At 43.5% G+C, this 27945-nt stretch overlaps 1 protein-coding gene across 1 annotated transcript in view; it reads left to right on the forward strand.

Annotated features, from left to right (window-relative positions):
* Positions 1–27945, forward strand: part of GRIK4 (glutamate ionotropic receptor kainate type subunit 4) — a 451695-nt gene that overhangs the window by 309973 nt on the left and 113777 nt on the right. The window contains exon 8 of the mRNA XM_033918636.1: positions 18352–18405. Coding sequence (XP_033774527.1) covers positions 18352–18405 — 54 coding nt within the window. The remainder of the gene's footprint in view (positions 1–18351; positions 18406–27945) is intronic.

The raw sequence follows: 27945 nt of genomic DNA on the forward strand, positions 1-27945 counted from the left end.
GAGCATCAAACAAATTAACATTTCTAAAACATATCAACTAAAACTGTTATATGAAATAAATAAATCCAAATCAACACAAATCAGTACAAATTAAGGCAGATTGTGGTCCCCATTCCATTATTCAATTCAGGAGAGCCATTTGGAAAAAAAAAAAAAAACTGCTTTTAGATGTCTCTTAAAATTTTGAAATGATTCTTCCTTCCTTAACTCTACTGGTAAATTGTTCCAACAATATTGGAACCAAGTAGAAAAATGCACCATTTCTGGTTAAGACAAGGTGAGCCTTTGAGATATGGGGAACAGCAAGTTTGCAATGCTGCTTCCATAGGAAAAATTAAAGAGGTGCGAGGAAAGGGACGGGGCGCACGCATGCGTCGGGGGAGGGGGCGGAGGGGAGAATGGGTGCCTGCGCCCTTTACAAAGACCATGCCCAGGGCGGACCGCACCCCCTTACAATGCCAGTGCTTGAGTCTCACAGTGAAGCAGGTATCAAATGGTGTCACTGCCTCTCTTTACTTAATCAGCAGCTGGCCATCTACGCATGAGGCGAGTCTCTTTTAACTGAAAGGAAATGGTAATGCTAATGATGTCTTATATACTGCTATATCGCCAACTGGATTCAAAGTGGTTTACAAAAAAATAATAAAAGCTTTGGACTTTGATGGGAAGATAGGACTTCGATGAGAAACCTAGGGGGCAAGGGGGCCCCTTCTTTTGATTCAGGCAGGTCATGACCTGTTGGGCCGCCGCGGGGGCGGACTGCTGGGCGGGATGGACCTGTGGTCTGACCCGGCAGAGGCACTGCTTATGTTCTTATGGAGCAATGGTCAGACCACACTTGGAATACTGTGTCCAACATTGGTCTCCCAACCTAAAGAAGGATATAAAACTGCTAGAGAGGGTGCAGAGACGAGCAACGAAGCTAATAAGAGGTATGGAGAACTTGGAATATGAGGAACGACTCAAGAAACTGGGACTGTTCTCCCTTGAGAAGAGGAGGCTGCGAGGGGACATGATCGAGACGTTCAAAATACTGAAAGGCATCGATAATATAGAGCAGGAAAATAAATTATTTACATTGTCCAACGTGATACGGACAAGAGGACATGGTTTGAAGCTAAGGGGGGACAAGTCCAGGACAAATGTCAGGAAGTTCTGCTTCACGCAGCGAGTGGTGGACGCCTGGAATGCTCTCCCAAAGGAGGTTATTAAGGAATCCACTGTGCTAGGATTCAAAGGCAAATTAGATGCACATCTCCTTACGAGAGGCATAGAGGGTTATGGGTGACTAAAACTACATCAGGTGTATACCTGACAGGGCCTCCGCGTGTGCGGATCGCCGGACTCGATGGACCATGGGTCTGATCCGGAGATGGCGGTTCTTATGTTCTTACAAGGAGTACATTAAGAACAAAGAGTGAATAAGGACAAAACACTAGAAATTAAAGACAGCGTTATAAGGCATCGTGTGTCGAGCAAGGCCCATTTCTCAAAGAAGTAGGTTTTCAGCAATTTGCGAAAAGAGCAGCAAATAGGTATAGATCTAATTTCAGCCGATAGGTCATTCCAGATTTTAGCTCATGATGTCTTTTTTTTTTTTTTTTTTTTTTTTTAATTGAGTATAACAATTTATCATACATACAATATTCTAAAGAAACATGAGTCCACATCAAGGAAAAGAGAGAAAACATTCATAATCATATTTAAACAAAGAATAAAAACATGGCTGTAAATAATATATTTTGAGTTTAGATCTTAATTTAAACATCCGTCTCTCTATCTAACAGGAATCTTTCCAACTGATCAGGTTCAAAGAAAGCCTATGATATATTTTGATAGGAAATCATACATTTAGCAGGAAATTTTAAGAAAAAAAAAAGCTCCCAATGAAAGTGCTCGAGATTTATACTGAAGAAATTGTTTCCGTCTATATTGGGTTGCCCTACAAACGTCTGGAAACATTGGTAGTTTCTGTCCACAGAACAGGAAATCTTTTTTCATGAAATAATTTTTCAAAACCATACTTTTACAAAACTCCATGTTTCCAAAACTAATGTTACATTTTCCAACGTTCAGATCCATCAGCTATACCTCCCTCTTGGTTTACTAATCTTATCACTGGGAGACGGAAACATCTATTCAACACTATGGGGTCCTTTTACAAAGGCGCAGTAGCGGTTTAACGCGTGGAATACCGTGCGTTAAACCACTTGCCATGCTAGTACCTAACGCCTCCATTGACGAAGCGTTAGGATTTTAGGCTGCCATGGGGAGCCCTATGGGCTCCTTTTACAAAGGCGCGCTAGCGGTTTTAGCGCACGCTAGCCGCTACCGCCTCCTTTTAAGCAGGCGGTAATTTTTCGGCTAGCACACACTAATCTTGTGCGTGCGCTAAAAACGCTAGCACACCTTAGTAAAAGGAGCCCTATCATAATAATAATAATAATAACTTTATTTTTGTATACCGCCATACCTGGAAGAGTTCTAGGCGGTTCACATCAATTAAACAAGGTTACAAGTGGTTTACATCAATTGAGCGGGGTTACAAGCGGTTCAATATCAAATTGATCAAAGTTGCCAGTGGGGGTGAGGGAAGGATGTAGAGGGGAGAGGGGTCTCAGCATTGCTCAATTCTAGAACCTCTTTAAAAATATTTTCTAAGTGGTGTCTCAGAGGAAAGCACTGGACATTTTGGAAAATTCAATATTCTCAAATTGGAGGCTCTCATATGATTTTCCATAATTTCACATTGCCTATGCAACCAAAGGCTATCTTTAATTGCTGAAGTATTAGTTTGTTGTAACAAACCCATCTGAGCATCTGATTTTTTTAACTGCTCGTGATGTCTTTTATATTTGCCATTTTTTAAAGTTGCTCTTATTGAGTTTCATGGAGCCTATGCTGTGAAGTAGATGGTGGTGCTCACGTATTGATGATGGACATTGGCCAGCCAGTGCCTTGAACATAATGCAAGTAAATTTGAATCTGGTCCTGTATTGAACGGGCAGCCAATGCAGAGCACGTAATGTAGGAATTATTCTGTCAAATCCTTTTAGCTCACTAATCAGTCTGGCTGCCGTGTTTGCAGGAGCTGAATTCAATTCTGAAGTTTCTTTGTGATACCCTCATATAGTGAGTTGCAGTAATCAGTTTGAGGTAACAATATAGCCTGAGCTATGGTACGATTTAATACTGTGTAGCTGACGTAACTTGTGGAATACCTTCCTAACAAGAAAATTTATTTGATTCTTCATAGTTAATCCCGAGTCTAGAATAACACCTCAAACTTTGGATTTATTTTCAGTTCTGAGAGTTTCTCCAGCTAGAAGTTGGAAACATTTTCAAGGAATGTCATCATAATCACCAAACCAGATGATTTTTAGTTTTTTTTGCTTATTCAGTTTGAGGAAATTATCTGTAGCCAAGACATCTACCACACCAATGGCCTTTAATAAGAGAATCAATAGTATTGTACAATGCTAGACAAGATACAAGAAACAAGATATAGAGGGAACCGAAGTGCAAAAAAGGCTGATTGGCTGACCGGGGGAGGGGGGAGAAGAGGAGGAATCAGCTGTGCAGAAGGCTGATTGGATGGCTGAGGGGAAAAGAGAAGAGGAGCAATCGGCTGTGCAGAAGGCTGATTGGATGACCGGGGGGGGGGAGAAGAGGAGGAATTAGCTGTGCAGAAGGCTGATTGGATGGCTGGGGGGGGGGAAAGAGAGGAGGAGCAATCAGCTGTGCAGAAGGCTGATTGGATGACCAGGGGGGGGGGAAGAGGAGGAGGAATCAGCTGTGCAGAAGGCTGATTGGATGACTGAGGGGGGGGAGAGATAGGAGGAGGAATCGGCTGTGCAGAAGGCTGATTGGCTGACCAGGGTGGGTAGGGGGGGAGAGGGGGAGGAATTGACTGTGCAGAAGGTTGATTCGTAGACTCATTCCCTGTATTTTCTGACTGGAAGAGGCAGTCAGAAAATATCGTGAATAACTGAATTTGCGGGGGAACACTGTAACCTAATGCATTTCTGATTAACTTTTGAGAGTTACAGTACAAGGGCAGTTACACACCACTTGCATCTGAAATATACAGATACTGCTGCTACTAATCATTTCTATAGTGCTACTAGATGTAAGCAGTGCTATACGCAGTTACACTTATAGTCACTTATATTCCTCTAGTTACCATATTTAGTTACCATATAAGTTCTGAGCAGGTCAGAAGTTTAGCAACGTTATAAGCAGGTGCTTTCTCTGTCCCTAGTGGGCTCACAATCGTGCCTGGGGCAACGGAGGTTTAAGTGACATGCCCAAGGTCACAAGGAGCTGCAATGGGACACAATTCCAGTCCCCCAGGATCCCAGCTCGCCGTACTAACCATTAGGCTACTCCACCACTCCACTCCACATGAAGAGAAAGTGAGGTCCAAAAACAAGAGGGTGTCCAAGATGTCAAAACCGCATCAATCTATTATAAGGGTAGATACACATAAAATGCGGACTGATATCTTTGCAGCAGAGAAGAGGAACATAACATCAAGGAAGTTTATAAAAGTACGGATATCATTAACGGGACTATTAAAAAAAAAAAAAAGTAGCATGGAATATTGCTACTCCTTGGGTTTTGGCCAGGTACTAGTGACCTGGATTGGCCAACATGAGAACAGGCTACTGGGCTTGATGGACCATTGGGCTGACCCAGTAGGTAAGAAAATAAGAATTTGCCTCCGCTGGGTCAGACCAAGGGTCCATCGAGCCCAGCGGTCCGCTCCCGCAGAGGCCCATCAGGTCCATGACCTGTAGAGTGCTTTTGTCTAACCCGTTGATTCCTACTCCTTTATATCCTGAAAAACTCATTTTTCCCTTTTAACTATACCCTTTTTTTGCTCCTGTGTCCTCCCTTATCTGTAGCCTTCAATCCTCTTATCCTTCAGGAATTTATCTACATTTCCCCCTCCCCATTCGCAGTTTCAGCAATCACGATTTCACATATTCGTGATTTTTTGGGGAGGGGGAAAAAAAGAAAAACCCCCACAGTTTAGCCTTCCCCCCGGCGTCCCGGCCTTACCTGGTGGTCTAGCGGACTTTCAAGGCAGGAGCGATCTTCCTATACTCCTGCCCCATGTAGATCGCCAATAGGAAATGACTGTGGGGAGTTCCCGTCGTAGTCTCGAGAGACTATGGGAACTCACGGCAGCTATTTGCTATTGGTGATCTGCACGGGGCAGGAGCGTAGGAAGATCACTCCTGCCCCAAAAGCCCGCTAGACCACCAGGTATGGCCGGGATGCCGGGGGGAAGGCATAAGGGAGGCGGGGGTTGGTCAGAGCTGGACCAGAAGATATTTGCAGTATTTCATCATTCGCGCTCCGGCTCTACCCCTATCCCCCGCGAATCCGGAGGGAGAAGTGTAGTCCCTCTTTGAAACCCCTTAATGTAGTCTGTCCTATTACATCTTCAGGAAACTCATTCCAGGTATCCACCACCCTCTGAGTGAAGAAGAACTTTCTAGCATTGGTTCTAAACCTGTCCCCTTTCAATTTCTCCTAGTGCCCTCTTGTTTTTGTAGTTCCCAGTTCGCTGAAGAACCTGTCCCTCTCCACCCTCTCTATGCCTTTCATAATCTTGAAAGTCTCTATCATGTCTCCTCTGAGTCTCCCATTTTCCAGGGAGAAGAGACCCAGTTTCTCTAACCTTTCAGCGTATGAAAGATTTTCCATACCCTTAATCATTCGTGTAGCTCTCCTCTGGACCCTCTCAAGTATTGCCATATCCTTCTTAAGGTATTCTTATGTTCTTACATGAGCCAAGTATAGGACAATTAAGCCATTGTAACATCACTGATGAGGTTGGCTCTGAGGCACTGTGGAATGAGGCATTATGACATCACAATCTCAGCTCTGGAATGTTGCTCTCATTGGGGTTCCAGAATCTTGCTATTCTTTGAGATGTTGGAATGTTGCTACTCCTTGGGTTTTGGCCAGGTACTAGGGACCTGGATTGGCCACTGTGAGGATTGGCTACTGGGCTTGACCCAGTAAGGCTATTCTTGTGTTCATTCATGAGCCAAGTATAGGATAATTAAGCCATTGTAGCATCACTGATGAGGTTGGCTCTGAGGCACTGTGGAATGAGGCATTATGACATCACAATCTCAGCTCTGGAATGTTGCTCTCATTGGGGTTCCGGAATCTTGTTATTCTATGAGATCCTGGAATGTTGTTACTCCTTGCGTTTTGGCCAGGTACTAGTGACCTGGATTGGCCACCGTAAGAACAGGCTACTGAGCTTGATGGACCATTGGGCTGACCCAATAAGGCTCTTCTTATGTTCTTATGAGGAAGATGGGACCAAGGGCAGTCCTCCCCCTCCCCTTACTACACCACTGCACATCACGGGATTCCCACAAGAGAAGAGCCGCAGTCGTGGTCAAAGAGCTGCATGTGGCTTGTGAGTCGCATGGTGTAGGGAATTTCTTGCAAAAGTGAGTGTTGCCTGACTAAATTTATCCCAAAATCTATTGCAAGGCAAATCATTTGCAGCCAGCTCCTGATAGTAGCCATATTGCAAGAAGTTGCCAGAATTTATATCATATATTTCTCTTATCTTGCAGACTTTGGATTGAAAAAAAATTGACTAGCTCCGCAGAAGCCAGTTGCAAATTTTCACTAATTGTGATTAGTTGGCTTGCTGTAGTCAATTTATTAAAAATAGAAAACAAGGGTTTGGATGAGTTTTCTGCCTCATTAATCAAATGTGCATAGCACTTTCTCCTTGAATCTTCAATAGCTTTCTTGTAGATTTTGAACTAAGTATACCACTCATTATAGGTTTCCTGAGATTTAAGGCATGAGATTTAGAGAATGACGTGGGACCCCCCATCCCCGCAGGAACTCAATTTCCGCGTCCCCAAGAGTCTAGTTGCTGTCCCTGTCCCATTCCTGTAAACTCTGTCTTAACTGCACAAGCCTCAAACACAATGATTTTAAAGTGTTTGAGGCTTGTGCAGATGAGAACAGAGCTTAGGCATTGGTGGAATGAGGCATTATGACATCACAATCTGAGCTCTAGAATGTTGCAACTGATGATTTTAAAGTATTTGAGGCTTGTGCAGATGGGGATGGAGCTTAGGCATCTGTGGAATGAGGCATTATGACATCACAATCTGAGCTCTAGAATGTTGCTACTTATGATTTTAAAGTGATTGAGGCTTGTGCAGATGAGGACGGAGTTTAGGCATTGGTGGAATGAGGCATTATGACATCACAATCCGAGCTCTAGAATGTTGCTACTTATGATTTTAAAGTGTTTCAGGCTTGTGCAGATGAGGACGGAGCTTAGGCATTGGTGGAATGAGGCATTATGACATCACAATCTGAGCTCTAGAATGTTGCTACTTAAGATTTTAAAGTGTTTGAGGCTTGTGCAGATGGGGATGGAGCGTGCATGAATGGGGCAGGGACAGGAATAAAACTCGTGGGATGGAACAGGAAAATGAGTTCCTGCGGGAACGGAGAAAAATTTGTCCCCGTGTCATTCTCTAATTTCCATTTTCTTTCTAGTTTTCTACAGGATCTCTTAAGCACCACTAAAGATTCTGAATACCAAGGTTGTTTGTTTATTTTAACTTTTTTGGCTTTTATAGGGGCTGCATTGTTTATGATCTGTGTCACAAGTGCATTCCAGTCTGACAGCATAGTGCATGAGTCATTATCTCAATAGTCTAAATGACAATCAATTTCCTTCCAGAATTCCTCAGAATCAACCGTATCTGACCTTGTCAATATATTATATGGATGTTCTGGATTTTTTTTATAGCGTGAGATATATTAAGAAAAAAATTTAAGATAAAATGATCAGACCAGATAACTGTTTTCCAGTTAATATGAGCAAGAAGTTGCTTCAGAGGGAAGGTACAGGGCCAGCACAAACAGCAGGGTATGTCGCTACATACATCCAGCGAAGAAGTGAAGGATTTAAAAGGTACTGAGGGATTGGAAGAGTAGAGTTAAGAGACTTCCGACTCTAGCTGGGATCGAGAGAGGAGACGCAGCGTCGGCTTTGAACTAAAAAATGAACTTTGTCTAGCTGGGCATCTGGGGTCTGTAATGCGATGGTGCGGGCGCACGGAAGGCAGACATAGTGTGAGCAGGGCAGGATGACCGACTCCCGAAATAGGCAGCTGCACACTGGCCACTTCAACGCTTCCTCCTTGGCTGCCCAATGAAACGCGACAAAATAATGAACGAGCAAACAGATCCACGCGGAGGGAGGATAGACCTGTGAGGATGGTGGACCAGGTGTGAGTGTGTGGAGGGTCCATCAGGGTAAAGGGCTGGGGACGGGCAGCCTGCCCAAAGATTCAGTGCAGTGGCCAGAGAGGGGGTTGGGTTTGAATTGGTGCAGGCTCTGGTGTTGAGATGGATTATTGCATCCATGGAGATGTATTCCTAAACTTACAGAGGAATCAGAACTACAACTCCTTTATACAGGGGTGCAAACAGAGCAGTGCATGCCATTAGGCAAGGCTAAGCAGTTGCGTAGAGCAGCAGCTTCTTGGGGGGCAGCAAAGAGCAGCGGCAGTTAAAGTAAAACAAATAGATCCCGACAGTCACACAAATTCAAAGAATCATCAGCACATTCTTTACCCAAATTTTTCCCCGTCTCCATGGGAACTCATTTTCCCATCCTGGCGAGTTCTTTTCCTGTCCCTGCCCCATTCTTGCATGCTCCGTCCTAATCTGCACAAGCCTCAAACATTTTAAAATCATAAGTAGCAACATTCTAGAGCTCAGGTTGTGATGTCATAATGCCTCATTCCACCAATGCCTAAACTCTGTCCTCATCTGCACAAGCCTCAAAACACTTTAAAATCATAAGGAGCAACATTCTAGAGCTCAGATTGTGATGTCATAATGCCTCATTCCACCAATGCCTAAGCTCTGTCCTCATCTGCACAATCCTCAAACACTTTAAAATCATAAGTGTTCGAGGCTTGTGCCGTTAAGGCTGAGCTTACAGGAATGGGGCATGAACAGCGACAAAACTTGCGGGAACAGGACAGGGAAATTGAGTTCCTGCGGGGACTGGGAAAAATTAGTCCCCGTTGTCATTCTCCAATTGTGAGCCTGCCAGGACAGATAGAGAAAATACTTAAGAGTACCTATTACTATTCAATGAGTTTTTGGTGAATTTCGTCATGAAAATTAATGAAGAAATCTGAAATAACATAGAAACATGATGGCAGATACCACCCTACAGGCGCCTAGCTTAAAAGGAAAATGCAGTTTAAAACAATATTGTTGTTTTTTTTAAAAAAAAAAGCATCTGCGTTGCAGCTACAGAGGCTCTTTACACACATACTTTTCTGCTAATGCTCCACCTAAGCCAGTCCCTTAAAATCTTCTCACGACCATTGGGTGATTTGGCATAGAGGAGATATTCATTAAAAGAACGTCCATCAAGATCTTTACTCATAGACTGTGCCATTTGCTTTAAATCATCTTCCATCATTAATCCAAATTGCACAATTCTTTCTCTGTCTTTGTCCTGAATGACATCTGGCCACATTGCTGGATCCTTCCAGTCAACAAATTTATGAGCAGGCGCGGAGAACGCATTTTTAAACAAATGTAGTTTATCCTTGTACTCCTTATGTAATTTTAATCATCTATGGATATGTTTGTATGTTTATTGTTCAAATGGTTTTATTTATTTCCCAAAATTTATTTTTGTTATACGCATTGAAAATATTTGATATTGCGTTTAAATCAAAATCTCAATAAACTTGAAACTTGAAACGAGTGCCCGTGAGATTGTGGGAGGGTTAAATACTCAAAACTTAGAAGAATAACAATTTACTTAAAGTTTTTGCTACGCCAGCTTTCTGGTATCTTTACATACAGTGGCGTACGTAGCATATGTAACACCCGGGGCCCATCATTTTTTGGCACCCCCCCATCTGTAAGAAAAACATGATTTTTAGTAACAAACCACACGTCACACATGAGTACCTAGGAAAAGGCAGCATCTTACATATTGCAATGAGCAGTACATCAATACACCCATTGTAAAACTAAACAAGCCAGACCAGCACAGATCAATCCTACACCGTCAATCCTAACAGAAAACCATGTCTTTCGAACACACAGAACACAGAAAACACCTTCGCCTAGTATGGAATATTGACAAACTAACCCCTCACTCTTTTACAAAACTGTAGTGTGGATTTTAACCACAGTGGTAACAGCCCTGACGCTCATAGAATTCTGAGCATCAGAGCTGCTACCACCACGGCTGGCGCTAAAAAACGCTCCACAGTTTTGTAAAAGGGGGGATAAAATAAAAATACACAGTTTCAACGCTCTAGCTCAGAGGTGCCCAAACTTTTTGAGCTTGTGAGCTACTTTAAAATGACCAAGTCAAAATGATCTACCAACAATAAAATTAAAAAACACAAAGCACACTATACCCTGAGCAAATGTTAATTATCATTCCTATTCTGGGTTTTTTTCAAAGAGGTCAAGGCAGATGACTCTATGCATTGTCACCTCAGTAACAACCATACAAAAATAGACAAATATACCCTCTATCCTTTTTATTAAACCACAATAGCAGTTTTTAGCGCAGGGAGCTGCGCCGAATGCCCAGCGTTGCTCTTGACGCTCATAGGCTCCCTGTGCTAAAAACCACTATTGCGGTTTAGTAAAAGGGGACCATATTGTAAAATATAGACAACAGATATAAATTCAGAACTGTGCAGAGTAAGTGAAGGGAAGTTTTCATCTCTGGGAATTTACCCAGTTAACTATTAAGTTATTTGGGCAATTCCTTTGAAAACTGTGGTAATACTGCCTCCACTTTGCTAAATTTAAAATAAAATCATTTTCCTACCTTGCCTGGTGATTTCATGAGTCTCTGGTTGCACTTTCTTCTTCTGACTGTGCATCCAATCTTTCTTCCCTTCTTTCAGCCTGTATGCTTCCTCTCCTCCACACCTCATTCCCTCCCCCAACTTTTTCTTCCTCTCTTCATGCCCCCTTCTTTTTTTCTGTTTCTCTTCTTTCCTTCTGTTTCCCTGCCTGCCCCCTTTCTTTCTTTCTCCCTGCCGTTCCCAAGCCACTGCCACTGCCGCTGCCATCGGGGAACAGGACCTACCAATGGATAACAGGCCCCAAAGCCGACGCCAACGCAGACGCATGCTCTCCCTGCTTCCTCTCCCCGACGTCAATTCTCCCGTCGGAGAGGAAGTTCCTCCCAGCCATGCAGCGATTGGCTGGCCCGAACTTCCTCTCCGACTGCAGAATTAACGTCAGGGAGAGGAAGACTAATCGGCCCGATAGATCACCAAAGCAAAGTGAGTCCTGGGTGATCGACTCACTTTACCTTGGCGAGCTACTGGCGCCCCTGCCTTAGAAGACTGCCTAGGATCCTGGGGGAGCCCTGCCCTGATGGCGGCCCTGCCCTTACCTTTACATACGTTTCATCTCTCTGCTTCGTTCACTCTTCCAATTATTCCCATTACTGTCTTCTCCTGGATTCACAGATATGCTAATTGTAAAGACATAAGACAGGTTGTGCTGGGTCCATCAAACTTAGCATCCTAGCTCGAATCAAAATTACATAGGATTTGGAACACGCATATCTATACTACTTTTTGCAAGGCAGGAATGAGGTGCATTGGCAGAGCTGTGTTGTGTGTGTGGGGGGGGGAGGGTGAGGAGTTCTCAGTACTGGGGTAACAGAAGGTTGGCAGAACTGGGGGTGTGTGAGATGGGGAGGGAGGGTGTTTGTGAGTACTGTGGTACCAGAAGGCACTGCGAGGAAGGAACGGGGTATATTAGTAGATCTGTGTGTGATGGAGGGCACTAGGATAACAGAGGGCCAGCAGGAGTGAGGTACATAGTTAGAGCTGTAGATGGAGTCTTAGCACTGGAGTACCTATTGCAAGGGAGGAGTGAGGTGTATTGGTGGGGCTGTGCTGTAAGTCCCTTTCCTTTTCTCTACTTTTAAACGTATTCTTCAGTCCTAAAGGTTACTGGTTCACATTTTCTGGCTTTGGCTGCCTTCACTTGCCTTTCAGTGGTTTTGTTCCCTCTTCATGCGGCTGGGTAACAAAGCTGGCCTTGCCCCCTGACCCTGCACGCTGTCTGATTCGGCTGCTGTTGAACATTTTATGGGCGAATGTAACTCGGAGTGCGTGCCGGAAGTCATGGTGTAACCCTTCTCAGGCTGAGTGGAATTTGGGTTACGAGCTGCAGTTTGGATCCAAAAAGGAGGGAGCAGGTTCTGGCAGTGGTTGTGAATTTGAAGTTCTTGGATTCTGCAACTCTGCTTCAGAGGGACAGGTTTCCTCGGGACTCACTGTGGCTTTCTCCATGAGAACCTTGCGCACGTCTACGGGTGGACGTCTACGGGTGGACGTCTACGGTGGACGTCCACGGTGGACGTCTAAAGCGGACGTCTACGGAGGACGTCTAAAGCGGACGTCTACGGAGGACGTCTAAAGCGGACGTCTACGGAGGACGTCTAAAGCGGACGTCTACGGAGGACGTCTACGGTGGACGTCTAAAGCGGACGTCTAAAGCGGACGTCTAAAGCGGACGTCTACGGAGGACGTCTAAAGCGGACGTCTACGGAGGACGTCTAAAGCGGACGTCTATGGAGGACGTCTACGGTGGACGTCTAAAGCGGACGTCTACGGAGGACGTCTACGGTGGACGTCTAAAGCGGACGTCTACGGAGGACGTCTAAAGCGGACGTCTACGGAGGACGTCTAAAGCGGACGTCTATGGAGGACGTCTACGGTGGACGTCTACAGTGGACGTCTATGGAGGACGTCTACGGTGGACGTCTACGGTGGACGTCTACGGACGGACGTCCACTTGCGGATTTTTGAATGATTTGATGTGTAGTAGAAGTGGCAAATCAGGACATAGGAGTTGCCCCCCCCCTCCATTTTTGCCCTGGGGGGGTGACTTGGCAGCTCTGATGGCTACAGTGAGATGTTTATTATGTCTTGAGGGGCTGGATTTTAACCATTTCCAGTTCGGGCTGTGGCTTCTCCTTTGCAGGGGATGGCGAGAAAGGAGGCCGAATTTGGGGGGAGTGCTGCTCCCGCCTTCCGATTGGCTGCGAGCTGGGCTCCGGGGGGCGTGGCCAGCCTCCCCTCCGCCTCCCTCGGCCCGCACGAGCGCAGTGAGACGTAGCGCGAGGCCGGGGCGAGTCATGCAGTGGGAGCTGGTGTGGCTGAGCCTGGTCTTGGAGGGGATCCGGAGGGTCTGCAGCATGCGGCATGCCGTGTACTGGAACTCCAGCAACCCCAGGTGAGCTCCGTGGGTGCCGGGGCAGAAAGAGAACAGGGACCCCCCCAAAAAAAAAACTCTTGTAAGAGGCTTTGCAGGCGGAAAACCTGCTCCCCCCCAGTTTATTCGCTGTTAAACTTCAACATTTAAGCATTGCAAAAGTTTTAAAGCCCCCCCGCTTCAACATTTAAGTGTTGCAAAAGTTTTAAAGCCCCCCCAGCTTCAACATTTAAGTGTTGCAAAAGTTTTAAAGCCCCCCCCCCAGCTTCAACATTTAAGCGTTGCAAAAGCTTTAAAGCCTCCCCCAGCTTCCACATTTAAGTGTTGCAAAAGTTTTAAAGCCCCCCCAAGCTTCAAAATTTAAGTGTTGCAAAAGCTTTAAAGCCCCCCCAGCTTCAAAATTTAAGTGTTGCAAAAGCTTTAAAGTCCCCCCCAGCTTCAACATTTAAGTGTTGCAAAAGTTTTGAAGCCCCCCAGCTTCTAAATTTAAGTGTTGAAAAAGCTTTAAAGTCCCCTCCAAGCTTCAACATTTAAGCATTGCAAAAGCTTTAAAGTCCCCCCCAGCTTCAACATTTAAGCATTGCAAAAGCTTTGAAGCCCCTCCTTCCCTTTCCCCTTCCCCATTTTTCAGTCTGTCCTGAATTTATTAGTTTATTAGTTTATTAATTTGGACAGAGATCTGCTATAAAAAAAATTTAAGACCTTATTGAAGACATATTTTTTAAAATTGGCCTTTGGCTTATAATCCTCAGTGCAGGGGGTGGGGGGGGGGAAGATGTCCTCTAAGAAAGCTTATGATATGGTACAGACAGAGATTTGAAGGGGCCTTTGGAAATGTCATCTGGGAAAAGAGTGGATGTATTAGAGAGATCATGTGTATAAGGATGAATGGTATTTCTGGGGTGAATGCATTAGGGAAAGGGAATAGGACTTTCATTGCAGTTGGCGAATCTCGACGTTGCTAACATTTTGCTGCTACTCTACAATTTTTGTGACTTTCTTTGTTATCCTTTTTTACCATGGACCCCTGACGAAGGTTTGTCCGAAACACGGACCGTGTCGGGTCCCTTGATTGGTAAAAGGGTTTACATATATTTATTTTGTCACAATAAATTTTGCCTACGTCTTGTACAGATCTGCAGCTTTGTTTTGTTACAAAATATACAGGCACTTCTGGAGGATTAGTTGACTTGCTAGGAATTTATCTCACAACCATTAGACCACTCCTCACCCTGTCCTATGTTTTTTATGGAGTTCTTTTCCAGTCTTAATTGTTTAAATTGTAACTTTGACCCTCTTTTATGAAGCTGCGTTAGGCTTTTATATCGCTGGCCGCAGCGGTATTAGCTCCGACACTCATGGAATTCCTATGAGTGTCAGAGCTAATGCCGCTGCGGCCAGCGATATAAAAGCCTTAACGTGGCTTTGTAAAAGGAGGGGTGAGGGGTGGTGAACTGCTCTGAACTGATGAGAGTGGGCGGAATTTCAAATTTTAAAATAAACATAAAGATATATATAAGCATTTATAAGTCAAAAGACTTTAGACAATGCAATGGTCTACAATATCAGATATATACTTCACATCATTCCCACCGTTCTTCATGACATTTTGAGTTTCTCATTCAGGAACAAATATAATATTCTGGAGGGTTTCCTCTTATATTTTTATATCTAATCTTAACTTGTCTATTACATCCTTTAACCGATCATAAAAATTTCATTTCTGCAGCATGAATTCTAAAGTTAACCTGTTTATTATGCATATAAATGTGTCGATGCTGTTATAACTTTATAAAATTTAAGTTTCTTATCTAGTTTTCTCCTTAATGTTCTGTGGATCGAGCCACGACTTCACTGGAAAGAATGTATTTCATTTGTTATATCATTGTCACAGCTAATGGTAATGTCACAGCCAAGTAATTAAAATGCAGATACTTGTTCAAGAACAGAGTTGTCAATGACAATCTGAAATATAATACACTTCTCCCTCTGTATTCGCTGTGATAGGGGATTAACAGAACCGCAAATACAGAAAAGCCACAAATAACTTTTTCATATGTTATTCGCTGTTTTCTATTGAAAACTACCGTGAATATGGTGAAACCGCGAATAACATGGTGGGAGACCTGGCCTGTTATGGAACGAGGGGCAAAACACAGTGAAGAAAGTGCTGGGAATCAGCAATTTTCTCTGTAAGCTGATGTAATTTGGGTGGAGGAGCCAGCAAGCTAAAAAACTGTGAATAATCAAAACCGTGAATGCTGAAACCGCAAATATGGAGGGAGAAGTGTAGTCCATTTTCCTTTCAATGCCATTGTCTTTGCTTTCTTGAACATAAGAACATAAGCAATGCCTCTGCTGGGTCAGACCGGAGGTCCATCGTGCCCAGCAGTCCACTTACGCGGCAGCCCAACAGGTCCAGGACCTGTGCAGTAATCCTCTGTCTATACCCCTCTATCTTCTTTTCCAGCAGGAAATTGTCCAATCCTTTCTTGAACCTCAGTACCGTACTCTACCCTATTACGTCCTCTGGAAGAGCATTCCAGGTGTCCACCACACATTGGGTAAAGAAGAACTTCTTAGCATTCATTTTGAATCAGTCCCTTTCAACTTCTCCGAATGCCATCTTGTTCTTTTATTATTCGAAAGTTGAAGAATCTGTCCCTCTCTATTCTCTCTATGCCCTTCATGATCTTCATATCCCCTCTAAGTCTCCTCTTCTCCAGGGAAAAGAGACCCAGTTTCTCCAATCTCTCAGCGTATGAAAGGTTTTCCATCCCTTTGATCAGACGTGTCGCTCTCCTCTGAACCCTCTCGAGTAACGCCATATCCTTCTTAAGGTACGGCGACCAATATTGGACGCAGTATTCCAGATGCGGGGACACCATCGCCCGATACAACAGCAGGTTAACTTATTTCGTTCTGGTTGTAATACCCTTCTTGATTATATCTAGCATTCTATTCGCTCTCTTAGCGGCCGCTGCACACTGTGCCGTCGGCTTCATTGTCATGCCCACCATTACCCCCAAGTCCTTTTCTTGGGTACTCTCATTCAGTAACATCCCTCCCATCGTATAGTTGTACCTCGAGTTTCTGTTTCCCACATGCAATACTTTACATTTCTCAACGTTGAACTTCATCTGCCATCTCGTCGCCCATTCCCCTAGTTTGTTCAAGTCCCTTTGCAATTCTTCGCAGTCCTCTATAGCCCGAGCTCCACTAAATAGTTTGGTGTCGTCCACAAATTTTATGATCTCACACTTCGTCCCTGTTTCTAGATCATTTATGAATATATTAAATAGCAGCGGCCCGAGCCCTGCGGAACACCACTCGTGACCCTCCTCCAGTCCGAGTAGTGGCCCTTCACTCCTACCCTCTGTTTCCCACCCGCCAACAGTTTCTGATCCATCTATGTACGTCTATATTTTGAAAGTATAGCAGACAATTGTGAAACTACATAAGAACATAAGAATTGCCGATGCTGGGTCAGACCAGTGGTCCATCATGCCTAGCAGTCCGCTCACGCGGCGGCCTTCTGGTCAAAAACCAGCGCCCTAATTGAGACTAGCCCTACTTGCGTACGTTCCAGTTCAGCAGGAACTTGTCTAACTTTGTCTTGAATCCCTGGAGGGTTTTCTCCCCTATGGCAGACTCCGGAAGAGCATTCCAGTTTTCTACCACTCTCTGGATGAAGAAGAACTTCCTTATGTCATTAGCTTGCAGACCCTTGGGCAAATTCCCTTCAAAAATTTGGGCCTGTAGGCGAACGTGGGTACAAAAGCCCCTGTTTGCTCTGCATCGGCTTTGCACTCTCTGAAGCAGGTGCAAAGTGTATGTGTGAAAATACATGCAGGGAATTTAAAATGAGATTCCAGTGCAGCATTGCCTGTTAGGTGCCATCGACTCGTGTTCGAGTCCTGGCGACTTGATGATATCATCAAGTTTTCGTAGCAGAATACAGGAGTGGATTGCCGGGCCTTTCTTTTGCGCAGTATGAATTTGATGCTGTCACCATTGTCGCATCAAATGCGATCCTCCGCCTCCAACACTGCCCATCTGCTGCTGCCCAGATGGGTGGCCCATACTTAATCTGACATCTCTGCTAAGACCTGTCCACCTTGGGAGGCCTTGCTGGTAGCGGAACTACCGATAACATAGCTTTCAACTTCACAGAGGCACGCAAGCCATGAAGAGGGACAGGGGGAGCAGGGAAGAGGTGCTGCTGGACAGGAAAGTTGAGTGGGGAGAAAAATGCTGCTGGTGAGAAAAGGGGGCTCGGGCTAAAACACTAGTATATATATATATATATATATATATATATATATATATATATATATATATATATATATATATATATATATATATATATATATATATAATCTTCGTTAAGATAGTAGATAATAATCTGTCTTGTATTTTGTATTGTATTATTATTTTTTTATGCCTAACTTTACCTTTCTGTACAAGTGAATACTTGATATGTTATTGAAAAATGATAAATAAATAATAATAATTAAAAAAAATCCCAATGAGTGAGCATAAATTGTAACTATGCTCATACTCTGCCCCTGAACACACTTACACACATGACATGTAATATAGCGTCCAGCACTGCACAATAGTTCTCAAAAAATGTAAATCTCCCTCCAAATTAGGAATCAAAGAAACTCTTTTATCTTGGCATCCCAAGGCCTCTAAATTTTCTTCACACTTCTACCTCTAACCTCTGTTGTAGTTCCTTCCTATTTCTTCTACTGTAAACCGCGCCGAGCTCTACGATCGTGGAGATAATGCGGTATACAAACCTAAGATTAGATTAGATTAGATTGCATACACATAACCCTGAATCGTTATATGAAAATCCCATTATGTGTGGAAAATCCTTTATAAAATTATCCCAAAGGGTGGTGGCTTTTTTTAGATCTGCTTTTATTCTTCAAACATCCTGAAGCTGATTGGAGAGCACTAGGGAGAAGGGGAAACAATTTGCGCTGAATTTACATCGTTTCACATGTCATCTTTGGATTAATCTCATCCGCTTTTTCTTTTCAGGCCACCGAGCTGGGGATGGTATCAGCCTATTACACGTACATCTTCACTAATCTGGTAAGGGAATTTTCTGGTTCATCCTTAAGCAAATGTGCAAATTATATGACCTTATTCCGAGTACAGCGACTGGAAGCACAAATGTCTGGGACCAAAATAAACACAGCAGTGACCAAGTGGGACCATATCGGATGCTTACACGTAAGAGCTAATTAATACAGCAGCTGAACTTCCTATTATCTTAAATCTCCATTTTCCTACCTCTGTTCTATTATTAGCAGCCTCAGTACCTTACGGTTGTGAATTCAGTCCCAGTCTGCTCCTTGTGATTCTGGGGAACTCACTTACCCCCCACCCCTCTTTAACAAAAACCACGCAAGAGGTTTTTAGCGCCCACCGGCGCGCTGAATACTCTGCGCTGCTCCAGCACATAGGAACTCTGTGACCGTCGGAGCAATGCAGAGCATTCAGCACACCAGCCAACGCTAAAAAAACATTGTGTGGTTTTGTAAAAAAAAAAAAAAGGGGGGGCTAACCTTCCATTGCCCCAGACTGTGATCCTGTTGGGACAAATACTATTACTATTCAAAATATTGTAAATTGCTTTGGGTGAATCTCTTCATGGAAAGATGGTTAATAAATCCCAATAAATACATTTTAGTTCAGCTCCTCACAGCTACCTAGTAATCATTTTTTTTTTCCAATTCTTTATTCATTTTTACACAATCAATACAAAGTGCAACCAATTATACATAAGAACATAAGCAGTGCCTCTGCTGGGTCAGACCAGAGGTCCATCATGCCCAGTAGTCTGCTCACGCGGCGGCCCATTAGGTCCAGGACCTGTGTAGTAACCCTCTATCTATACCCTTCTGTACCCTTTTCTTTCAGAAAATTGTCCAATCCCTTCTTGAACTCCAATACCGTACTCTGTCCTATGACGCCCTCTGGAAGTGCATTCCAGGTGTCCACCACCCATTGAGTGAAGAAGAACTTCTTGGCAATGGTTCTGAATCTGTCCCCTTTTAATTTTTCCGGATGCCCTCTTGTTCTTGTAGTTTTAGAAAGTTTGAAGAATCTGTCCCTCTCTACTTTTTCTATGCCCTTCAAGGTCTTGTAAGTCTCTATCATATCCCCTCTAAGTCTCCACTTCTCCAGGGAAAAGAGCCCCAGTTTCTCCAATCTTTCAGCGTATGAAAGGTTTTCCATACCTTTTATCAAACATGTTGCTGTCTTCTGAACCCTCTCAAGTATCGCCATATCCTTCTTTAGGTACGACGACCAATATTGGACGCAGTACTCCAGATGCGGGCGCACCATCGCCCAATACAACGGCAGGATAACTTCTTTCGTTCTGGTTGTAATACCCTTCTTGATTATACCTAGCATTCTATTTGCTTTCTTAGCACCCGCTGCGCATTGTGCCGAGGGCTTCATTGTCTTGTCCACTATTACCCCAAGTCTCTTTCTTGGGTACTCTCACCTGAGTGTATGGGCCCAGACCAATTTCCTGAAGATTACATTATATTACAGATTTCTATTCCGCCATTACCTTTCGGTTCAAAGCGGATTACAAAAAGAGTTATGGAAGAAGGGTTACAACGTTAGATCAGAGAAGGTTTCCAAGAGAGGGAAAAGTAGGATCTGGGGTTAGGGAGGGGATGGTAAGAGGGGGGTTAAGCTTTATCATGGTATTAAGCTTTATTAAGGGATTTCTTGAAGAGTATAGTTTTTATTTCCTTTCTGAACATCTTGTAGTCTGGGGTTGTTGTCAATAGGTTGGAGACTTGGTTGTCTATCTTCGCTGCCAGTAGCCAGTAGTCCGTTGTATAGTTTTTTCCGTTTTACTTCTTTGATTGGGGGGTAAGTGAATGGTGTGTGTGTTTTTCTATGCCTGGTAGAGGTGGTTTGGATGAGGCGGTCGTTTAGGTAGGTTGGGCTGTCTCCAGTTATAGTTTTAAATAGTATACAGTAGAATTTAAATTGTATTCTTTCCTGGATTGGAAGCCAATGAGAATTGATGAATGCCTCAGTAATGTGATCATGTTTTTTCAATGAATAGACGAGTCTCAGAGCTGTATTCTGAACTGTCTGCAGTTGTTTAATCATTAAACAAAATAAACAAAAGACCAAAGTACTGTGGTTTGGGAACTACAGTCTACTACCTTGCAAGGAACTGTTACTATCTACAGGCGGGCAAGGAACTCACAATATCGAACTCCTCTAAGGTGCTAAGAATTACCCTAGACTCCTCTTATCCTTCAGGAGCCAGATCACATCCCTGGCAAAGGGATTCTTTTTCAGACTAAGGGCTAGATTCACTAAGCAAACTGATCGTGTACCGCTCAGTTTGCGCTCACTTTCCTACTACGGCTCGATTCACTAACCTTCCTCCAGACCCCATCCGCACCCTATCCGATCTGCGCATGCAAATGAGTAAAAAGGCATGTAAATTTCTTAAGGCATCAATTCATGAAGCCATTTCGTCCAAACCAACTGGCCTTTCTGTTCCAAAAAGTTTCGACTGCTGAGGACCAGTCGTTTACATCCTCGCCGACTATTCCTGCCTAGCAACTGCCGCGTGCATGTTAAGAACCCCATTAAAAATATATATCTACCCCGCAAAAAGTCCAAAATATATATCAACTTTAAATATATGTAAACTTTCATGTACATAAGCGTTAGAAATATTTTTTTTGATTTTTTTTGGGAATGTGCATAGCGAGCGCGGGAGTGAATCTCGGATTTGTAATGCGCATGGCGAGAAAATCGTGGATTAACCCTGTGCTCTCCTTGCGCATTGTAGATTTCATATGTCAATGCCAAATTAAAAATAAATAAATAAATAACTCTTAAGGGCCAGTTATCCCTCCCCCCCCCCTTCCTTCCCGCTAGATTGTTGCGTGCATCTGATGTCACAGGATCGCCTTTGGTTGCTTCGTGCTTCACAGCAGAAAGAGCCACACAGTCTCCTGGGATTCATAGGTGATATCTTCTCTGTAATGGCCCCACAATTATGGAACACCTGACAGGGTGTGTGCAGGGCGGTTTCGGGACCAAGAAACGGACCCCGTTCGTTTCAATAGGCTCTATATAACAGCGCGTGATCCAAGCGCATTCAACTACTGTTAACTGTTGTGCCTTCTAGCAACTTAACAGTTCTTTTCCTGAGAGAAATGTTAAGCTGTTTGGAAGCACGCAATAAACTTTGAGATCGATCCGTAAAAAAAGGACGAACTCGAAGAATTCCACAGCTTGCTCACAAACCTCCGATGCTATTTCTCCTTAAACCTCTCCAACAAATTTTTCAAAAAGCTACGGTCACAGCTTATATAGCTTGCAACAGCACTTAAGGAAAAAAGAGAGGTTGGTAAAAACTACAGTTCTTATATTGCATTTTTTACGACAACAATGCTGTGCGGTAGGCGCATTCGGAGCCCGCCAATGATATTTGCGATTAAACACCACCCCATTTCTATGCAGTGAAGTCCTAAAGAGCTAGCGCATGCATTATGTGCTTCAAAACCAACAAGAAGACAGTGCGCACGCGCGTCGATCGATGTTACAGCGAGACGTGGGGGGCGTATTTACGATTTGATCATTTGCATGGACAAGCTTTACCGAATCGATCGGCCAGAATGACTCGGAAACCACAAATAGGATAGATTTGTGGACTTTAGTGAATCTAGCCCTAAGACAACTAATGGTTTATCTGTGTGTGCATAATATGGCTTCGAAGTATCTGATGGAAAATATTCTGCCACCTGCTCCGCCTCGCCAGCTGCGATCTATTGCTCATGCGGATTTACATATGTCGACTGTTAAGAAATTACATTTGCAGATGTCCAGGGACAGTATATTTTCATGTATGGGTCCCAGTGAATGGAACAAACTTCCATCAGCAGCATAATTTGTAGAATTTAAAAAAAATTGTTTCTTAGGGCTAGATTCACTAAGGACACCGATCGTGTCCCAACCACTTTGCGACCCAATTTTCCTCCGACCCAATTCACTAACCATGTGACCAATCATCCTCCGATCCACTCCGCTCCGCACATGCAAATGAGGGGAAATGGCATGCAAAGTAGGAAGGACGCGATTCACTAAACAAATGCAAGCACACCGACTGGGCTGGCCGATCCAAAAACAAGCGACTGCTGAGGATCAGTCGCTTGTGTAAAAACCCTGCTCTGGCCGCCCTGCTCTCTGCCCCGATCTCCTGCTCTCTGCCCCTATCCTGCTTCTCCTGCTCTCTTCCCCGACTCTCCTGCCCTTCCCCACAGTGCAAGCTCGTGGTTTTAACCCACGGGTTTAAAGCGGGTTAAAACCACGGGCTCACGAAAAAGTAAAAAACAAAAGTAGTAAAAGTTTTCTTTCCAGTTCTGCTGGGCACGGTAAGCCCCCACATGCGCAGGCCATCTATAGAGCGATCCGTGCAGTCTGGAGAGCGATCCGTGTAGTCAGTTGGGGGTGTGATTCCGATCACCCTCATTTGCATGAAGGCACTATGTGAATCAGTCCCCCGGCCACGGATCCGATCCGAACCGTGGCCTTAGTGAATCTAGCCCTTACTTTCTTAGTTTTTTTGCAAAACTCAATAAAAATATTCTAAAATTAAGATCAGTCAGATCTACTCTGACCCAAGATGACTTTAGGACAGTGGCACAAGCTATCTTGCTACCCCACCAGGACTACTGCAACTCCCTCTACTACAGCATTACAGAGAAAGAACAGAGGCGCCTGCAACTACTCCAAAACGCACCAGCGAGGCTCATTTTTCGATCCAACCGCTATGAGAGGGTTAGTCCCTTACTGCTACAACTGCACTGGTATTCACTTCAAATGAGCTTGTACGATCCACAAGGCCAACTATGGAAAAAGCTCCAGTGGACTGGCGACCTGTATCGCAGTCTCACACATTTCCTGAATTCAAGACTTGCACAACAATTTAAAATACCTTTCTCATCTTCTCAACTAATACGCTAGAAAAAAAATGTTTTTAACTCCACTTTCGAATTCCTCGGACCATACATCTGGAACAGTCTCCCAGCTCACCTGCGGCAGATTCCCACGCACCGTCTCTTCAGAAAAAGATTAAAGACATACCTCTTCCCCTTGTAGATACAATCGCTGTCCGCGGTCTAGCGCTCCCATTTATCACTCCCCTCCATCTCTGAACTATCTATGTTAAATCTACTTACTTTTAATCTGGAATCACAAATTTAATCTTTCTTGCTGTAAGCCGCAATGATTCCCTGTCTAAAATTGCGGGATATAAGAAGCAGTATTGTGTTGCATTGTATATTTAGCAGCCAAATTGGGCCGCTTAAATAACTGGTCTATCTTTGGCTGCTAAAAACTTAGCCAGCCAGTGCTGAATATCAACCTAGCTGGCTATGTTTTATAGTAGCAAAAAATAAACTGTATATTTAGTGTTGGTCATCAGAAATGACCCAGCATTGAATATCTGAACCACGGGAGTCAGCCTGGCTAACTTCCACAGCCTGAATATCAGTCCAACAGTATTTAAAATTGCCCAAACTCTGGTTAATAATGTTTTTCTGTATATATCCCACGGTCTCATGGGCCACATAAAATTCAATGGCAGGCCGCATTCTGCCCTTGGGCCCCCTGGACTATAGGCTCGCTAGAACAGGTTTGGGCAGCCTCACTCTTAAGTATCTGTCTCTATGATGACATGATTTGCCAGACTGAAAAAAAAAGAAAGTTTTCAAGAACAGATGTTACTATCTATATAACAGAGAAAAATGTGAAAGGAAAGGACATATCAAATTAGCATAAGCAAACAAACAGATGCATACACTTCACTTCAGAGAGAAATACAGAAGAGCTGATAGGAGTCCCTGGGTCCCACTGGTAAGAAGAGAGGAGGAGTAGCACAGAAGAGCTGATGGGCTTCGCCTAGTCCCACCAGCAGGAAGAGGCAAGCAGCAGTGTTAAAGGAGTTGATGGGAGTCCCTGGGTCCTGTCAGCAGAGAGCATAAAAACATAAGACTTGCCATACTGGGACAGACTGAAAGTCTAGATTTTATGCTGTTTTTCCTAGGAATAAACAGTGGATTTCCCCAAGTCATCTCAATAATGGCCTATGGACTTTGCTTTTAGGAAATTGTCCAAACCTTTTTTAAACCCCGCTAAGCTAACTGATTTCACCACATTCTTTGGCAACAAATTCCAGAGTTTAATTATAATTGTGTGAAGAAATATTTTCTCCAGTCTGTTTTCAATCTACTACTTAATAGCTTCATCACGTGCCTCTCGCCGCGAGAGGCACGTCCTGTAGGCCGTCAGCCGACGTGGACCACTCTCCTCCTCGCCAGTGTGCCGTGGCACACCTGAAATCTCACACAGTTCACAAAACACTGGCATAAGGGACAGGGTTCAGGGCTCAATGCAGAAAGCTTGCATTACAGCTGTGTGGTGATGGTTTAGCTAGCACACAGCTACTAATGGAAGTATAATTCCCAATTTTTGCTTGCCGGTGCAGTAAACAAATTATATGCAAATAGAACTTGCACAAAACATGCACTAATCAGGAAAGAGAGCAAACCAGATGCATAAACACAAGGTTCTGGACTAAGGGCAACATTTGCTTATTTCTTTTTTTTTTTTTTTTAATTGTCTTTTAGCTTTATTGAGGAAAAAAGGCTTTTTTAGATTTGTAATCAATAATAAGGATTTTATATTTTCCATTTAATGAACATAACATAAGAACATAAGCAATGCCTCCACTGAGTCAGACCCGAGGTCCATCGTGCCCAGCAGTCCGCTCACGCGGCGGCCCAACAGGTCCAGGACCTGCGCAGTAGCCCTCTATCTATACCCCTCTATCCCTTTCTTCAGCAGGAAATTGTCCAATCCTTTCTTGAACTCCAGTACCGTACTCTGTCCTATTACGTCCTCTGGAAGCGCATTCCAGGTGTCCACCACATGCTGAGTAAAGAAAAACTTCCTAGCATTTGTTTTGAATCTATCCCCTTCCAATTTTTCCAAATCCCCTCTTGTTCTTATATGTTTTGAAAATTTGAAGAATCTATCTCTCTCTACTTTCTCTATGCCCTTCATGATCTTGTAGGTCTCTATCATGTCTCATCTGAGTCTCCGCTTTTGTCAATGTGATTTTTTTTTTCTTTTATACAGTTGTGAACTTTTTTATGAGCTGAGAGCATTCTTAGACAATCAAATCAAGTTTCAAGTTTATTAGATTTTAATATACCGACCATCAAGCAAATATCTGGACGGTTTACATTAGATTTAAAAAAAATTTACAGATAAGAATAGAAACAATTGAGAAAAAATAAAAAAACAAAAGATATTAAATAATTAAATAATGTATAGTGAACATTAATGACAATAACAAGACAGACTTGACAGTGTGGAGAGAGGGAATGGATGGGTAAAGTTACATTGTAAGTAAGAAAAGGAGAAAGAGGGAATGGGAAGAAACATGTTGGACGGGGATAAGATTTATTGAATGTTTAAAAGAACATAATTAGATTGAAAAAAATTTAAGAGGATAGTTATTAAGTGGAAGAGAATGCATCTCGAAATAAGAAAGTTTTTAAGTTTTTCTTAAATTTGTCTAGGTTTTGTTCGTCACGAATTGGTTGTGGAAGGGAGTTCCACAATGTCGGAGCAATTAATCAAATGCAACATATGGTTATACAATGCATACTTTTGTATCATACAAATAAATTAAGCATAGGTTTTGACATAGAAACAGAGAAAAATGAAGACAGATAAAGACCATATGGCTATTTGGTCTACCTATATGTGCCATCTACTTCCCCTTCCTCTTCTTTAGAGATTCAACATACTTGTCCCAATCTTTCTTGAATTCAGATACATTTTTCATCTCCAGCACCTCTACCAGGAGGCTATTCCACACTTTCTCTTCTCCTGTGGCTTCATATTGTCATATTGTCAGTTTTAAGCTTGTCTCCCTTTTTTTTTCCTTGCCAGCGTGTGAAAAAATAGAGAAAAAATTACAGTCCCAAGATGAGCCTTTGTTTCTCCAGAGCTCCCACCACACATTTGCTTATTTCTGATCAGTGGAAGAAGGGGTTACCTTTGAAAGCTAATCATATACAGTCAAACCTCGGTTTGCGAGTAACGCAGTTTGCGAGTGTTTTGCAAGATGAGCAAAACACTCCGGCAGATTTTTGTTTCGCAAACCAAGCGCCACCCCGATATGCGAGCCGCTTCAGGGAGATTCCTCTTCCGTCCGCCAGCCTTCCACATCAAGTGCCTTCCGCACCACGTTGGAGAACCTCCGAACCCACGTAGCTAAGCGCTATCCCACATGTGAGTTGCATATAAACACGCCTGTCGATGACGTGCTTATTGACGTTTTGCGGATTTATACATAACACGCATGTGGGACGGCGCTCGGCTACATGGGTTCGGGGGTTTTCCAACGTGGTGCGGAAGGCTGACGGATGGAAGAGGCATCTTTCTGAAGCAGCGCTGCCTGCAGCTGTACAGGGACCCCGATGGTTGCGCGTGGCTGGCCACCTATAAACTGCAGCACCTGACAGGTAGAAAGACAAAACCAGGGGGAAAAACTAAACCACAAACGCAAATATGCAAGAACCAGAATGGAATTGTCCAGATCAGAATGATGTGCATGATAAAAGTGTCCTCCAATACTCTGATAATATGAAGATCTTTATTCCTCCAGTGTCACAATGACACATTCAGTGACTCAATGAGTCGACATGTACATGTTTCGGCCAACAGGCCTGCCTCAGGAGTCTAAAAGGTCACGAATGATGAAATTCACAGTGTACTGCCACTCAAATAGATTTAACCAAAATTCAGTCAAAACGTAGTGTCCTATTTCGTGTGGTACAAAAGCTGCCAATTCATACTGAGCGTCTCGCTTTTTTTCGTGCGCATCATTCTGATCTGGACAATTCCATTCTGGTTCTTGCACCCGACAGGTATCTACCCCTCCCCGTTCCTTAGCACCTTTTGGGCTGTGGAACGAATAATCTGCGTTGCCATTTTTTTCTATGGGGAACTTTGCTTTAATATACTAGTACTTTGGATTACTAGCATGCTTCTGGAACAAATTATTCTCGTAAACCAAGGTACCACTGTACTACAATAAGTTAGTCCAATAAAAAAAGGGATTTTATTTTTTTTCCTTTATGTTTTTGTTTTATTTTTTATAACAACACAAAAAAGGTAAAAAGTGTTGTGGTTCCCAAAATTGCTAAATATCACAATCACCAAAACCACTTACTCAAAAAGGAAATGAAACTGAAGGGGTTGCAAAGCCTCAGAAAATGGAGCCGTTTACCCAATTCGGGTTTAACCGTGAATTCTTCCACGTGCTCCTGCTTACGTCACAGGCTTTCCCCCCACCCTCACTCTCACTAAATTTATATACATTTTTTTTGCAAAAGTCTATCCTATAAGCCAGGGGTGTCCAATGTCGGTCCTCGAGGGCCGCAGTCCAGTCGGGTTTTCAGGATTTCCCCAATGAATATGCATAAGATCTATTTGCATGCACTGCTTTCAATGCATATTCATTGGGGAAATCCTGAAAACCCGACTGGACTGCGGCCCTCGAGG

Source organism: Geotrypetes seraphini, chromosome 13 (assembly GCF_902459505.1).
Source record: "Geotrypetes seraphini chromosome 13, aGeoSer1.1, whole genome shotgun sequence".
Lineage (NCBI taxonomy): Eukaryota > Metazoa > Chordata > Amphibia > Gymnophiona > Dermophiidae > Geotrypetes > Geotrypetes seraphini.